This window comes from Octopus sinensis, linkage group LG16 (assembly GCF_006345805.1).
Source record: "Octopus sinensis linkage group LG16, ASM634580v1, whole genome shotgun sequence".
NCBI classification, from domain to species: Eukaryota; Metazoa; Mollusca; class Cephalopoda; order Octopoda; family Octopodidae; genus Octopus; species Octopus sinensis.
In genome coordinates this window covers 35782192-35799691 of record NC_043012.1, presented here as the reverse complement: position 1 = coordinate 35799691, position 17500 = coordinate 35782192, and the positions used below count along the sequence as shown (strand labels likewise).

The 17500-nt window shown below is 37.5% G+C and overlaps 1 protein-coding gene across 2 annotated transcripts in view; it reads left to right on the top strand.

Moving 5' to 3' along the window:
• The window catches only part of LOC118766614, a 37286-nt gene that overhangs the window by 18726 nt on the left and 1060 nt on the right, over positions 1-17500 (top strand). Inside the window, exon 1 of one of the 2 annotated variants that reach the window (XM_036510183.1) lies at positions 11602-11743. The exons of the other annotated variant lie outside the window; for it this stretch is intronic. Within the exon in view, the coding sequence (XP_036366076.1) occupies positions 11696-11743 (48 nt within the window). The 5' untranslated portion in view covers positions 11602-11695. Of the gene's footprint in view, positions 1-11601; positions 11744-17500 lie in introns of those variants that run through there. 2 annotated transcript variants of the gene reach the window in all.

Below are 17500 nucleotides of genomic sequence, written 5' to 3'. Positions count from 1 at the left end.
CCTGGAGTTCTGCCAAAGGAGTTCGATTCCAGTAACAGAAGGCGGTATCACACAGTAATTGAGGTTACAAGTTCTAGAAATTAAACAATACGTCTCAGTCGCATCCATGTCAGTATGGAAGACAAATGTTGACAATGATGATGATGATGATGATGATGATGACGATGATGATGACAACAACGACAACGATGATGATAATGATGCTGTTGATGATGATAATGGTGATGACGATGATGGTGACTGATGATAATGACAATGATGATGATGATGATGATGACGACAATGATGGCAACAATGATGATGATGATGATGACAATGGTGATAGTAATGATGATGACAATGACAACGATGATGATGATGATGATGATGTTAGTGATGATGATGGTGACTATGATGATAATGATGATGACGACAATGACGGTGATGATGATGATGATGATGATGATGATAATGACGATGATTATTTAGTAGAACTCATAGTTAAACAACTGAAGAGACTTAAAGCCTTGAGACAAAACAACACACCTGATGTTTTTAAAGAAATGCAGTAAAAGCTATTATATTGGACGAATTTACCAAACTCTTCAATGCTCATTCCAAGGGAAACAAATTCCCTAAAGTTGGTATAATATGATACTCATTCTACTTCACAGAATAAAGGGGGCAGAAAAGACCAAATGTTTTAAATGCCCTTTAAGTTATTCCCTAAGAATACAACAGCCAGAGTCACCAAATAATTAAACAGAAACCTGACACATGTGAACAAGTAGGGTTTGGGTGGGGGTATTCATTAACAACCATTGATATGCTATGAACATCATCATCATCATCATCATCATCATTGTTTAACGTCTGCTTTCCATGCTATCATGGGTTGGACAGTTCGACTGAGGACTGGCAAAAGGTTGCACCAGGCTCCAAACTGATCGGGCAAGGTTTCTACAGCTAGATGCCCTTCCTAATGCCAATCACTCTGAGAGTGTAGTGGGTGCTTTTAATAAGCCACCGGCACAGGAGCCAGTCAGGTGGGCCTCACAAAAATCAACAAAATACAATATTTCCCTGTGTATAGTTGTTGTGATGAACCAAATGTGTTGAAACTTAAGATAAATACAATAAGTAACTGCAGAATATGTGGTGATGGGGAAGAAACAATAAATCGTATTGTCTCTGACTGCCCAGCCCCAGCTAAAAAGGAATATACTCAGACATGACAGAATTGGGAGCTATATACATTGGAAGCTATGCCAACGCTATGGAATGATAACAGAAAAAAGATGGCATAGGCACACCTCAGGAAAGATGTCAGAAAATGACAAAGCAATTATACTCTGGGATATGCCAAAACACAGAAATAGAAAGATCAAGGCTAATAGACCAGATATAGTTGTCAGAGATCATAAAAAAAATGTCTTCTAATTGATGTATCAATCCCAACAGATGACAATATAATTAAAAAAACATACAGACAAATACATAAGAGAAACACCAGGACTTACGAATAAATATAACATACAGAAAATAGCACCATTAGGCACTGCATGCATCCTGCGTAAAATACTTTCAATACAGTGAAAATAGCAACACTACAACAAAGCACAGCACGTACCCAAGGCACACAGAGCTGCACTCGGTAGTGCAGTGAAAGCACATAATGAAAATAAGACTACTGAATAATAATAATAATAACAATAATAATGATAATGATGATGATGATGATGATGATGATGATGATGATGATGATGATGATGATGATGATGACTTTCAAACAAATACACTGTAAAATGTACACATCAATTTTATTATCATTATCATTATTATCATTATCATTATCATTATTACTATTATTATTTTTATTATTATTATTATTATTATTATTATTATTATTATTTTTATTATTATTATCATTATCATTATCATTATTATTATTATTATTATTATTCATTATTATTATTATTACTATTATTATCATTATCATTATTATCAATACGCTTTTATATTCTCACTATGAATATCACAATTTATACATAATTTATTAACACGTTTGATTGTCATTGAAAATGCTTTGTTTATTGTTTCACCGAAATTGATGTTTGAGTAACAGAAAACAACAATACCGAAAGTACACCCCTGCCCCGCTAGATCTATAAAGATCACAGCATGATATATACACCCTGATTAGATATATATATAAAACATCATCCCATGATATATGGCCAATTTTATATGTTATACACACCCCTCTTTCCTCTCTCTAACGTATCGTATCGTATGTGGTGTACTCCCACTTAGTAAATAACACTCTATTAATAAAACGACTTATGATTTATACTCAAAAGCATACATACATATATATCTTATAATACACATACTATAATACACACCCACACACACACACACACATATTATAAACACATGTAAATATACATATACACACCTAAATAGATACATATATATATACATACATATATATGTATATATATATATATATATATATATATATATATATATAAATATATATACACACACACATGTATATATAAATTTATACATGTGTGTGTGTGTGTTGAGGCTGATGAATGAAGTAGTAATCTGCTAAGAATAGACAGCTTAGTTTCAGTAGATCTTGAGTTATGGTGAAGACAAAGAGGTTTCACTAGGTGTGGTCTACAGACAAGAGAAAAAAAAATCAATAAATCCCCCCTCCATCTTTCCTATATTGATTAATTATAGGAGAAACTAAGAAATATTTCCTGTAAGGTAAATAAGCTGGGGACTAGCTTCTGGTCAAATAAAATACATTAAAGGATAGATAGGTGGTAATGCTTTAAACATAGTTGGACAGATGGTGTGGTTGTTGTTTAGCCACTGGTCAGCCTTCATTAATAATAATGATAATAATGGCTTCAAATTTCGGCACAAGGCCAGCAATTTTAAGGGGTACTCGATTAGTGCTCTATTTTATCAATTCTGAAAAGATGTAAAATAAAGTTGACCTCAGCAGAATTGGAACTCAGAATGCTGAGAGTTGGAACAAATGCATCTAAACATTTTGGCCAATACACTAGCATTCCTGCAAACTCGACAATTTAATAATATTAATACTGATGATGATGACGACGACGACGATGACGATGACGATAACGATGATGATGATGATGGTTTCAGATTTTGGCACAAGGCCTGCAATTTCGGTAGGTAGTGAGGTAAGTTGATTGCATTGACCCTGGTGCTCAAATGGAACTTATTTTATTGACCCCCAAAAGGATGACAGGCAATGTCCCTCAGCATAATTTGAACTCAGAACACAAAGATAGAGAAAACACTTGGTAGCATTTTGTCCGGTACTGTAATGATTCTGTCAACTTGCCATCAGAATAATAATAATATTAATAATAATAATCCTTTCTACTATAGGTACAAGGCCTGAAATTTTGGGGGAGGAAATAAATTGATTACATTGACTCCAGTGCTTAACTGGTACTTAATTTACCGACCCCGAAAGGATGAAAGGCAAAGTCGACCTTGGCAGAATTTGAACCCAGAACATGTAATACGAAATACCACTAAGCATTTCACCTGGTGTGTTAATAATGCCAGCAGCTCACTACCTTAATAAAATAAAAATAATAATAATTTATTTTATATGCTACAAGAGTGGACTGTTAAAATGACATTAGAAAGACAAATTTAAAAGGAAAAAAAAGTGGTAGGTAAGAGATATGCAAATTGGATTGTGAAATTAAAACAAAAAAAAAAAGGCGTAGGAGTGGCTGTGTGGTAAGTAGCTTGCTTACCAACCTCATGGTTCCGGGTTCAGTCCTACTGCGTGGCATCTTGGGCAAGTGTCTTCTACTATAGCCTCAGGCCAACCAAAGCCTTGTGAGTGGATTTGGTAGACAGAAACTTAAAGAAGCCCGTCGTATGTATATATATATATATATGTGTGTGTGTTTGTATGTCTATGTTTGTCCCCCCAACATCGTTTGACAACCGATGCTGGTGTGTTTGCGTTCTCGTAACTTAGCGGTTCGGCAAAAGAGACCGCTAGAATAAGTACTAAGCTTACAAAGAATAAGTCCTGGGATTGATTTGCTCGACTAATGGTGGTGCTCCAGCATGGCCGCAGTCAAATGACTGAAACAAGTTAAAGAATAAAAGAAAAAGAATACGATAACAATAAATGTTAAGAAATAAAATAAATATATTAAGAAAAATAACAAATAAGTGAGGCGGGGGGGGGGCTCTGAAAGGGGTCTTAGGGAGTAGTGTCCCTGATTTCCTGAGCTAGTTTTCCACCCGATTTCTTAAAAACTTCGGTAGAGGCCTTGGTCTTGTGACTACTCATGTCTAGAAACTGAGGTTCGGGGTAAGCAAGGGCATGCGCCACGTAGAAAAACCAACTCCAAAAAAGCCTCGTGATAACAAAGAGGATGGACACCAGCTAGCCCAAAGGTTGGGGTAGACTGCACCTGCCTACCTCAGTTGCTATGGCATTGAGGTAGATCTGGCCACCCCATTAACGGGGACAAAACCCAGGTTTAAAACACTGGATGATGATGATGATGATGATGATAATTCCGGCTCACCCTATGGTGTGTCTCCACTCCCCACTCTCCCTTTCCTCTTTTAATTGAAACTTGCAAAATTTTGTTTCTTAAATCAGTGCCAAGCCACAAACATCACAAAGGTGGAAAGGTGGAATTTACCCCCAGTATTTCACTGATATTTTGTTTTATCTCTCCCAGGTGGATAAAAGGTAAAATGAACTTTGGGGGAACTGGATTCGGAACTAAGAAAGATGCGCCTAAGAAGCAAAAGAATCGGTGATCTATAGATTTGGCTAATCCAATAATTACAAGAGTGCTTCAAATTTATTGTTTTTGCAATATTTACAAAAAAAATATTTACACACACACATATATACACATTCTTTACAAACACACACACACACATAACAGGCTTCCATACAGTTTCTGGCAATCAAATTTACTCGTAAACTATTGGTTGGTAAGGGGGCTAGAGTAGAAGACTTGCCCAAGGTGCCGTGCAGATAATTGTGTTTCTAATTTATTGCTTTTCCAATATTTACAATGAATAATTCTTAATTAATTGCTTTCCTTCCTCTCAACAATTTGTCTTCGTGATCAAATTTAGTTTGGGCAGATCCTATAAGGTGGGTGTGTGATGAAGAAATTTTCTTCACAATTACAAGCTTCCAGACTCGATCCCACCAGGTGCCAGTATTTGGGCATGTGTCTTCTACAATGGCCTTGAGTCAACCAATATTTTACGACTGGAATTTGACAAATGGAAACTGTGTAGAAGCCTATCAAATATCTCTTATATTCTTTTCCTTGGATTGTGATCATGCTGGAGCACTGTTCTGTAGGTTTAGTCAAACAAACTGATCCACAGTGTTTATTTTAAGTCTGGAACATAATATATCAGTTTCATTTGCTGAATTGCTGAGTCATGGGGACATAGATAAAATGACACTGTTGCTAAGCATATCATCATCATCGTCATCATCATCTTTTAACATCCATTCTCCATGCTGGCATGGGTTGAAAGGAGTAGGCCAGCTGGAGAGCTACCCAGACTCCATTTATCAGTTTTGGCACGGTTCCTATGCCCTTCCTAACCCCAACCACTTTACAGAGCATACTGGGTGCTTTAACATGGCTCCAGCATGGATGCTATTACTTGGCACCAACATGGGTGCTTTTACATGGCACCGGCACTGGAGCTTTTATGCGACACCTGCACAGGTTCCTTTGTTTACATGACTCCAGCACAGGTGCTTTTACATGGTACCAGCACCAGACACATATATGTGTGTGTGTATATGTGAATACGTGTGTGGCATTAGGAAGGGCATCCAACCATAGAGACCATGTCAAAACAGACAAATGAAGCCTGGTGTAGCTCTCTAGCTTCCCAGCTCTCGGTGAACTGTCCAACCCATGCCAGCATGGAAAATGGACATTTAATGATGGCAATAATGATATATATAGGTTTAGGTGTGGCTGTATGGTAAGAAGCTTGCTTCCCAACCACATAGTTCTGGGTTCAGTCCCATTGCATGGCACCTTGGGCAAGTGTCTTCTACTATAGCCTTGGGCTGACCAAAGCCTTGTGAGTGGATTTGGTACATGGAAACTGAAAACAAGCCCTTGCCCCCCACCATCACCATCACTTGATAATTGATGTTGTTGTTGAACTTAGCAGTTCAGCAAAAGGGACTAATAGAATAAGTATTAGGCTTACAAAGAATAAGTCCTGGGATCAATTTCTTTGGCTAAAGGTGGTGCTTTAGATATATATATATAGGCATGTGGCTTAGTGGTTAGGGCATTCCGCTCATGATCGCAATGTCGTGAGTTCAATTCCTGGCACACATTGTGACCTTGAGCAAGACACATTATTTCACGTTGCTCCAGTCCACTGGCAAAATTGAGTAGTACCTGTAATTCAAAAGGGCCAGCCTCGTCACATTCTGTGTCACACTGAACCTTCCTGAGAACTACATTAAGGGTACAGGTGTCCTCAGCCACTTGCAACTTAATTTCACAAGCAAGCTGTTTTGTTGATTATATCAGTTGGGACTCTCATCATTGTAACTGATGGAGTGCTCCTTATATATACATATGTATATGTGTGTGTATGTACGTACGTACGTATGAATGTATGTATGTATGTATGTATGGATGGATGTATGATGGGCGTCTCTCAACCAAATCCACTCACAAGGCTTTGGTTGACCTGGGGCAGTAGCAAAAGACACTTGCCAAGGTGCCAAGCATTCAAACTGAACTCGAAACCAGGTGGTTAGGGAGTAAATATATTACCACTCATGCATATGTATATGAATGTGTGCACATGTATGTATGCATGTGTCTATGTATGTATATGACTGTGTCTGTGTGTGCATCTGTGCATGTGTGTGCATGTGTGTGTGTGTATGTGTGCATGTGTGTGCATGTGTGTCTGTGTGTGTGTGTGTGTGTGTGTGTGTCTGTGTGTGTGTGTGTGAATCTTTCAAGAAAACAAACGAAAAAGAAAGAAACAATTGTTCTATGATATTTGTTCTGCAGCACGTAACAACCACTCCCTTATCGCTCTCACTGTCAGAAATGCTGTGAATCAGTGATTAGTCCATTGGAAACCTGTGACCACCGCCATTGCTATTTTTCACCATTATAATATAAAAACAAATATGAAAGTAAATAAGGATAAAAGTTTTACCGTTTCCAAAGACCATTGTGGAATTGTTTCGTGAATAATACATTAATTGGCATCTCTCTCTGTTGATGATTGATGCAACGGTTAAGATCTCTGTCTTGGTTTCTATCTATCATTGTTTTATTGGTTTTATCAAATTATATCATGACATTTAGTCTAATAGATGAAGACGCATGCAAATATGGCGTGTTCTAGAACTTTCTAACACATGCTGCGATGTAGAAATCACATGTAACACACCAAAATAAAGATGATAATAATAACAATAACAACAATGATAAGAACTACTGTGGTGGTGGGAGTGACGGTGGTGGTTCTGGTGGTAAAAATGATGGTGGTATTGTTGTTGTTAGTGGTGGTGAAGGGGATGATGATAGTGATGATGATGAGAACAACAGTGCTGATGATGGAGATGATGATGATGATGGCAAGACTCATGGAGATGATGATGACGATGACGAGGATGATGAAGAAGAAGAAGAAGAACAAGAAGAACAAGAACAACAAGAACAACAACAACAACAACAACAACAACAACAACAACAATTTCTACAATGAAGTCTTTTCAAATTTGTGAGTAAACACCTGTTTAATCATTGCTACTTAGTATGCCTCTAGTTAATTAATTCTAGCTTGATAAGCTTTGCACACATCAGCAAATCTACTATTAGCAGTCTAACCCTTTAGCGTTTAAATTGGTCATATCATGCCCAAATATTCCAGCTGTTTTATGTTCAAACCAGCCAGATCCAGCCTCTCACACCTACCCTACAATGTCATTCTAAAAATAAGCAATCACATAATTGAAATCTCAAAGCTGTGAGTTAATGAATGGTTAATTTAAAACAATGTGAATAAATAAATATTTGACGGAATTATCTGAAAGCTAAAGGATTAAATACAAGAACAGAATTCTTATGGGGCTGTAAATGATGGATTCAATGTCTGTAGCAGATGAAGCGTAACAATGCAGAAACGTAAAATAGTACAATCTAATGATGCCATTCATAACCCAGCATGATGTATTTTTCACACACATATTATCTATTAGAAGAATTTCTCTCCCAAGACAGTTTCTGCAGCAAAGGTCTGTCCATGTCAGGGTGTACAAGAGTGTGTTAAATATAATTGTGCACGGCTTTACTTCAATCAATGCTGCTGAGAGAGTTTCTAGTTAATTAATTCCGGCTAATGGTATTAAACTGGGCAACAAATAAAATCTACCCACTGGCTGTGTACATATACACACATACATAATAACATACACTCATCTATACATCATATATAAATATTGAGACTGATTGGTCAAAAGAATATTGGTGAAACTTAGAAATTAAAACAGCCACCAGGTTAACTGGAACAACTGGTTAGATATTATTGTGGTGGGATTACAAAGAAAAGATATGTACTGTTGCGGAAATCAGCTGCTCTCTGGACACCAATGTGGTTAGGAAAATAGAAGAGAAAGAGGACATTTATGGATCATTGATAAAGTGTTTGCAAATCCAGGACCCAAGATACACTTTCAGCTTCATTCCTATAATTATTGGAGCAACAGGATACATACCGACCTGTCTGGAGCAAAGTATGGCTGAACTTGGGATCTTGGGGAGAGAATGCAAATCCTTAATTCATACACTACAGAGGATCATGATATTGAGGACTATAAAAATGTACAAGCTTTCCTAAAATTTAAAGGATGATGAACAAAACAAGAGACTTTCCTTCACAACCTTACTACCAAGTCAGTGAGTGACCGGTCAAAATATACTCTGAAATTAAAAAGAGAAAGAGAAGTACATAGGTATAAACGTATGTAGGTACGTATGCACCTACATACATACACACAGACACATGCACACACATACACACAGATGGAAAAGATTTCCTACTGAAAACTACAAGAAACCCTATAGATTTATACATTTTCATTCATTGTCATATTGTTGTTTAGTACCAAAACATCCCTGGCCAAGCTTATGTGTAATCAAAGGCAATCCAGGCATGATCATCCTCTCTTTTCCAACAATTTATCTCTCATTATATTATCCAGTATCATTAGCATGGGTCCTGTTTTACAGCCAGGTGCCCTTCTTGTCGCAAAACCTTACTTTTTCAAGTAAGCAGATGATTTGTTGATAGAAGAATTGGCAATAACACTTCTCTTAGATTACAACTTTTGTACAATGCAAAATATAAAGAAACACATACATATAAGCACACATACACACACACACACTCACACTCACACACATACACATCATCATCATCAAAATCATCACCATTCTAACATCCACTATTCAATGCTTGCATGGGCCACTCAGATGGAATTCATTGAAGCAGATTTTCTACAGCCAGATGCTCTTCCGGTTGCCAACATTCACTATAAACAAAGACACAAAAGTCTCAGCCAACCAGTGCCACTGCGGAAAAGCATATGTAAAATCTCAGACTATATATATATATATATATATATTCATAGGCACAAGCATGGCTGTGTGGTAAGAAGCTCACTTCCCAACTACATGGCTCCGGGTTCAGTCCCACTGTGTGGTACATTGGGCAAATGTCTTCTACTATAGCATTGGGCCAACCAAAGCCTTGAGTGGATTCGGTAGACGGAAACTGAGAGAAGCCTGTCGTGTATATGTGTGTGTGTGTGTATGTATCTATGTATTTGTATGTCTGTGTTTGTCCCCCACCATTGCTTGACAACCGATGTTGGTGTGTTTATGTCCCTGTCACTTAGTGATTTGGCAAAAGAGACCTATAGAATAAGAACTAAGTTTACAAAGAAAAAGTCCTAGTGTCGATTTTTTCAACTAAAGGCAGTGTTCCAGCATGGCCACAGTCAAATGACTGAGACAAGTAAAAGAATAAAAGATTATATATATAGAGATAGATAGATAGATAGATGCATATATGTGGGTATGTATGTGTGCATGTGTATGTATATGTGTGTGTATCTGCACCCACAGTGTGTTTATAAACACTGTGAGTGTATATAAGTTCCTTTGTCTGTCCAAATTGTTGTTCAAGTCTATTATATCTTGGAAGATCCACCAATGACTTCTAGCAATGCAATCAGTTTTAATTGTAGTGGTGGTGGTGGTGGTGGTGGTGGTGGTGGGCAGGGTGATTAAGGTAAACGGTGTTGGCATGGCAGTAGTGGTTTTGGTGATAGGCACAGTGGACTTGAGGTATTGATGGTGGTAGTGGTGGTGGTAGTGTCACTGGTGCCGATGATTGTGGTGGTGGTGGTTGTGATTGTGGTGGTGATGTGATGGTGGCCGTGGTGCTGGTGGTAGTGGTGGTGATAGTGATGACTGGTGGTGGTGATGGTAGTGGTGGTGGTAGTGGTGGTGGTGTTAGTGGTGGTGGTAGTGGCAGTGATGGCTGTGGTGGTGGTAATGATGGTGGCTGTGGTGGTGATAGTTGTGGTGGCAGTGGTGCTGTTGGTGGTGATGGTAGTGGTGGTGGCAGTGGTGGTGGTCATGTGTTAGATGATGATGATGATGATGATGAGTGTGAGAGTGATAGTGATGGTGGTGGAGGGGATGGATGCAATAGTGATGATGGTGTGATGGTGACGGCGGTCAGGATACTGGTGGTGGTAGCAGTGATGGTGATGAGTGTTTAAGTGATAGCAATGGTGGCTGTGGCAATTGGTGGTGGTGTTTGTGTGTGTGGGGAGGTTGTTGATGCTGGTCATGGTGGTGTTGGTGATAATATTGATGATGATGATGGTGATGGTGACGGTGGTGAGGACAGTAGTGACAGTTATGAAAAGGATGAATGGTGGTGGTGGTGGCGATAGTGGTGGAGGTGACGATTGTGGGGGCGATAGTGGTGGTGGTGGTGTGGCAGCAATAGTGGTGGTGGTGGCGATGGTGGTGGTGGTGGCGATGCATGTGTTTCTAAGAGTGATAGCATGGTCATGGTGGTAGTCGTGCTAGTGTTGATGGTGAGCAGTTACAATCACAATGCTCAGCACATCACAATGGTAAGTGGTCACGATGGTAGTATTAGTATCAGTGGTGTATGGCAACGACAGCAGTGGCAGTGGCGGTGGTGGTGGCAGTGGTGGTGGTGGTGGTGGTGGCGGTGGTGGCAGCGAACGGTACAATCGATGTCTGCAACTTTCTCCTGTGTTTGCATTAACATTTTCATAAGCTCTACACATGTGCTGTATACATGTTTGTGGGCGTATAACAAGCTGTGTGCCGTATGGGTTTGTGGGTGTATAATGAACTCCAGTATATATATGTGCTTGTCAGTATGTGTATATATAATGAGGCAGTCAGGTCACGAGAAACATAGATTGATTGCAAAATGTGGGGGGGGGACGGAGGAGAGGAGGAAAGTAGATGAAATGCAAAGAAAAGGGGAGAAAAAAACAGTTTAAAATATACAGTCATTGATTATTTCTCTGTTGAACGAAGACGAGAGAATGAGTTTTGAGGCTAACTTCATCAAACTAACGAGTCTTTGCTATTATGTAAGTCACAGCTCTCTTCATTCCGTTCATTAATCTTTTAAACTGAAAATTTTTCTAGCAACAAAACCGAGGAAATGAAAACAGGTTGGCAAATAATAACTAATTATTTGTTATACAACGAATTTTCCAGGCATCATTAATTATTTAAAACATATCAAAAACATTAAAGGGATTAGCTAAATGCCAAATTCAAAATTATTGGAGATAAACTTTACTCCCCCCACCTCAACCTCCACCCTACCTTTCTGTTTTGTTGTTGTTGTTTATTTTCGTTGATTTCCTCAAAACATGTACGTCTCCTAGTTTCACTTTCACGTATAACATCAAGCATCATTATACTTCCTCACGTATCGTTCTGCCACCCATTCCTTACTCTGCCACTTTGTGTTCTTCTTCCTCTTGTTAAATGTGCAGAGAACATTCACATGGCAACAGAATTCACCAGGAAGGTGTGACGGTGTGATGGTGTGATAGAGTTCTAGCATGTCTTTCCTGTAAATATGAACCGTAAGCATTTTCATTATGGCGCCAATGAAAGCTTCCAACTTTATGGTAATTAACAAGATAGCAAACCGATTAAATTTAGCTCATTAAAAATGAAGAAAACACTCGTCAGCTACACAGTACTCCCACTGCTGACGGTGCAGACCAATACATCTGCGTCTAGTGTTATGTAGAATTCAGTAGCTCATCACTTCACTTCCGGTTGTGTCTATTTACCACAAACACAGCTAGACCATGCTGGGTGCATGTGGCTCAGCTGGAGCATGGCAAGTCCTCTGACTTATAGGATCCTGTCAAAGCATCCAACCCATATGAGCATGAAAGACAGATGTCAAGGGAAGATGTTGTTGATGAGGATGATGATGATGATGATCATCATCATCATGCCTTAGCTATAGATTAAGTGCCACAACAGTATAAACGATGAGTAGGTGTGACACTTAACCAGCTAAAAATAGCAACCAAATTTCTCCCAAAGTTTTCTGTATTATTTTTTAAAAAAATGTAAAGCTCAGTTGTCTTTAGAGTTGAGTTTTACTCAGATCCATAAAGTGCACCTCTGATGAGTGTAAATTATTAATTTCACATGAAACTTCAAGTCACAATACATGCTTGTTAGTATGAGCTATGTATGTACATGTGTGTATATATATATATATATATATATATATATACTACTAATATAGGATGAAGTTTTTTTACAGAAAAAAATTTCATCAAGAAAAAGTGGCAGCATATTAAATTACCTTTAAAGGTTAAAATTATAAACAACTTATAAAACAAGGGCAAAAGAAAATTATTTCCATGCCAATATGCTGACAACAGACTTTTAAATCATCAATGTCCACATATTATTATATACTCACTATAGAAATATGATTGTGCTGAAATCGAGGAAAGCTAGCCAACAGAATTTTTTTTTTTTAAAGTTTGTTATTTCTATATTGAATCAATTTCAGAATTAATCTCATAATAGATTTTTTCCTCGTCAGTAGAAAATACGAATAGAAATAAATGAAATACTTACATGCGCCCATGGAAAAAAAGCCGAAGCAAAAGTCATGAGTACATATAAGTACCCCAGATATATCTAAATATAAAATCCTTTGGTTAGCCTCAGCACACGTGTGAACTGTTCTCCACCATAGCTTATAGTGGTTACCAGCCCCTATAGCAAATAGTAATAACTCTACTACTAATATAGGATGAAGTTTTTTTACACAAAAAAATTTCATCAAGAAAAAGTGGCAGCATATTAAAATACCTTTAAAGGTTAAAATTATAAACAACTTATAAACAATTTTTATTCCTGGCAAGCATTTCATGTAGATCAAGGTGGTAAGCAGCATAAAAACCAACACTATAGGGACTGGTAACCACTATAAGCTGTGGTGGAGAACAGTTCACACGTGTGCTGAAGCTGGCCAAAGGATTTTATATTTAAATATATCTGGGGTACTTCTTTGTACTCATGACTTTTGCTTCGGCTTTTTTTTTCCTTGGGCACATGTAAGTATTTCATTTATTTCTTATCGTATTTTCTACTGACGAGGAAAAAATCTATGAGATTAATTCTGAAATTGATTCAATATAGAAATAACGAACTTTAAAAAAAAAAAATTCTGTTGGCTTGCTTTCCTCGATTTCAGCACAGCATATTTCTGTAGTGGGTATATAATGATATGTCGAAATTGACGATTTAAAAGTCTGTTATCAGCATATTGGCATAGAAATAATTTTCTTTTGCCCTTGTTTATAAGTTGTTTATAATTCTAACCTTTAAAGGTATTTTAATATGCTGCCACTTTTTCTTGATGAAATTTTTTTCTGTAAAAAAACTTCATCCTATATTAGTAGTATATATATATATATATACATATTTACTATTCTTGAACAGCTTTGAAGTTTTGTCAGTTAAGCCATCATCAGACTACGATGCATAGTATCTATTCAGTGAAAATCTTCCTTGATTAGGTTTTTTTTTATTGGAGTGGTAATTAGGTTTTAGAGTTGGTTGTTATGGAGAGGTGTCTTGGAGAAATTTTTATTGGTTAAATTTGGGGCTATGTTATTGTTTAGAATTTATTCTTGTATGTAGAACTTTGTTAGCAAGTGTACATATATGATGATGATGATGATGATGATGATTATGTGTGTAAAACAATCTAATAGTCTGAAACATAAATGTATTATCACATAGTTGAAATGGTAAGCACCAAAATGTCTTCTAATATCACAATATTGACAAGTTTCCGTGGCTATGTCTCTTTAGGAATTACCGGTCCATTGACTTTTAAGATTTACCAATTTTTATTCCTGGCAAGCATTTCATGTAGATCAAGGTGGTAAGCAGCATAAAAACCAACATTTTGCCTTTCACAACTTGGTTCCTCTGTTCAGACATTACACAATAAATACGAAATCAATGAGTAAATACACAAGAAGAAGTATAGAAAATTTTCAATTGGAGATCATCAATAAATGATTGACTGAGAGGCGTTACCGTTTCTTCTTCCTTATGTTTGGATTCGATGATAATTCCTCTCTCCACTCCCTGCCACCGACCCTCACCTCAATCTTTTGATGTTTATTATCGTTTAATTGACAGCCAGAAAGAGCCACTAACACCACAAGTTGGCTCTGCTAATATTGCAGCATCGTTTCATAACTATTGATTCAGAGCGTACACCTTTGTTTGTGTATGCGTGCGTGTGTGTGTACGTGTGTGTATGTCTGTGTCTGTGTGTGTGTAGTGGTGTGTGTGTGTGTGTGTGAATGTCTAATCTTTGTTTTGTATCATCTTTCTGGTTAGAAAGGCTACACAAAATGGTAGAGGGTCAGGAATTGGCAGTCGTTTGGCAGAATTGTGGTTGTTGAGAAAAGGAAAAGGAAGGAAGGAAAGGGAGGAAGGAAGGGGGAGACAAGCAGAGGAAAAGTCTTGTAATGTTTCAAGGAAATGCATGTCGTCTCCAATATGAAGAATTACATAACTATTTATCAGGACACAATACATCACATATCTATGACAACATTTGGAATTAATATGGTCGAGTAGAGAGACTCAAAGAGTCAAAGACAGGTTGGTAATGCTCATGGTGGAGGCTTTTATGTAGTGGGGTGGGGAGAGAATATCAGAAAGGAGACTAGAAAATAGGTCAGATGGGAAAATGTTTGTTCTTTGAACACTTCGAGTCCCAAGACCTCAATCATGCCAAATTGTTTAAGAAGTATGGTTCATAACCATTTGGTCCTGGGTTCAATCCCATGGCAGGATACCTTGGTTGAGTCTCTTCTAATATAGCATCAGGCTGACCAAATGCCCAAGGAGTGGAATTTGATGGAGGGAAGCTGTGAAGAAACCCCATAGTATTATGTGATGAATTCTCCCAACAGTTTTAAGATGAGTATGCAGTTGTTCAATTGCCTGCATGACTCATTCATTGAAATAGCATGCCAAGTGGCTGAGTACTCCATAGACATGTGTATCCTTAACATAATTCTCAAGTATAATTAACATGACACAGTGTGACAAAATGGAGGCACATGGCTTAGTGGTTAGAGTGTTGGGCTCATGATTGTAAGATTGCTGTTTCAATCTCTGGACCGGGCAATGCATTGTGCTCTTGAGCAAAACCCTTCACTTCATGTCACTCCAGTCCACTCAGCTGGCAAACACGAGTAGCCTGGTGATGGAACTGGCAGGCCATCCATTAACTTACAGGGAAACAAACAAACAATGACTTCATTACATATCTTCTCTGCCCCTCCTTCTCTTTCTATAAATTCAATGATTTAATTTAATTTCATGCAACATTTTAAAGATCTTAGCTTTCTGACTACATTGTGCAGATGAAATCCAGATAGACTGAAACAGCAGCTACATGAGAATGTTTAGGACACTATGATTAATATAAAGATAAAAATTAAGAACAACAAATAAATGCCCAAACAATAATATATTTTATTCTTTTTCCTTCGCTAATGAAAAGAACAATAACAAAATACATATTCCCGGCAAGAAGATTCTCTCTCTTACCACAGAGGAAAAGAAACAATCAACAGACAGAATTCTTTAAACAATTTTAGTTTTCCTTTTACTGCTGGAATATAATCAATGATATTACAAGTGAGAGGTATCATCCACTTTAAGAAGTTAACAAAGCCAGAAAAAGTTGCCAAATCTCTTTCAAATTACACTCTGTTTTGAAAAAAAGTGTAGGATAAATTTGATAACATTTTTTCAAAAACCAACAACATCAGGTTTGTTGTTGTTGTTGTGGTTGATATTGTTTATCGTCAGCTCTAATCCTACAGATTTCCAAAGATCAAAGACATTATAGTCATAACAATCCTATGAAGGTGGCGAGCTGGCAGAATCGTTTACACGCCGGGCAAAATGCTTAGCGGTGTTTCGTCTGCCGTTACATTATGAGTTCAAATTCTGCCGAGGTCAACTTTGCCTGTCATCCTTTTGGGGTCGCAATAAAGAAATAAACAATCCTATGTTTTATTCAGGAATACTAAACCTGAAATGGCATTATTCAAAATGTCCTTTGAGTTTGTTTTTAAATTTTTTAAATAAAATGTTGCAGTTGAGATTTGAGAGATTTGGCTGCTATGTCTAGCATGCAGATCCTATGACCACATAGATGGTCCCTCACAGGTTTGTAAACTACAAAGGTAAAGATTGTTTGATGTCTAATTGAAGAAAAAACTGTTTGAAGATTGTTACTTATTAGCCCCAGGTTAGCAATGACTGAGCTGATCTATGATCAAAGGCTCTCCAGCTATGATCATCCTGTCTTTTATTCAAGCAGTAAATCAAAGACTACATTTTCCTCTTTCTTCTTTCAATCTCTGCACTGCATCCATGCTGTGTTTACTCAAACACATTGATTTCCTTCTTCTTTTTTTCCTTCTTTTTTTTTTTTGAAGTCTAATATTTATTCTATTGGTCTCTTTAACAGAACTGCTAAGTGATAGGTAAATAAACAAACCAACACCAGTTTTCAAACAGTGAGAGGACAAACACGAACACAGATACACACGCACACACACACATACACACACACAAGCACAATCATGACAGGCTTCCACGCAATTTCCATCTATCACTTGCAAGGCATTGGTCAGCCTGGTGCATAGTAAAAGACGTTTGTCTAAGATACCATGCAGTGGGATTGAACCCAAAACCGTCATTGCAAAGCGAGCTTCTTAGCCACACAGTCATGCTTACGCCTTAAACAATAAATA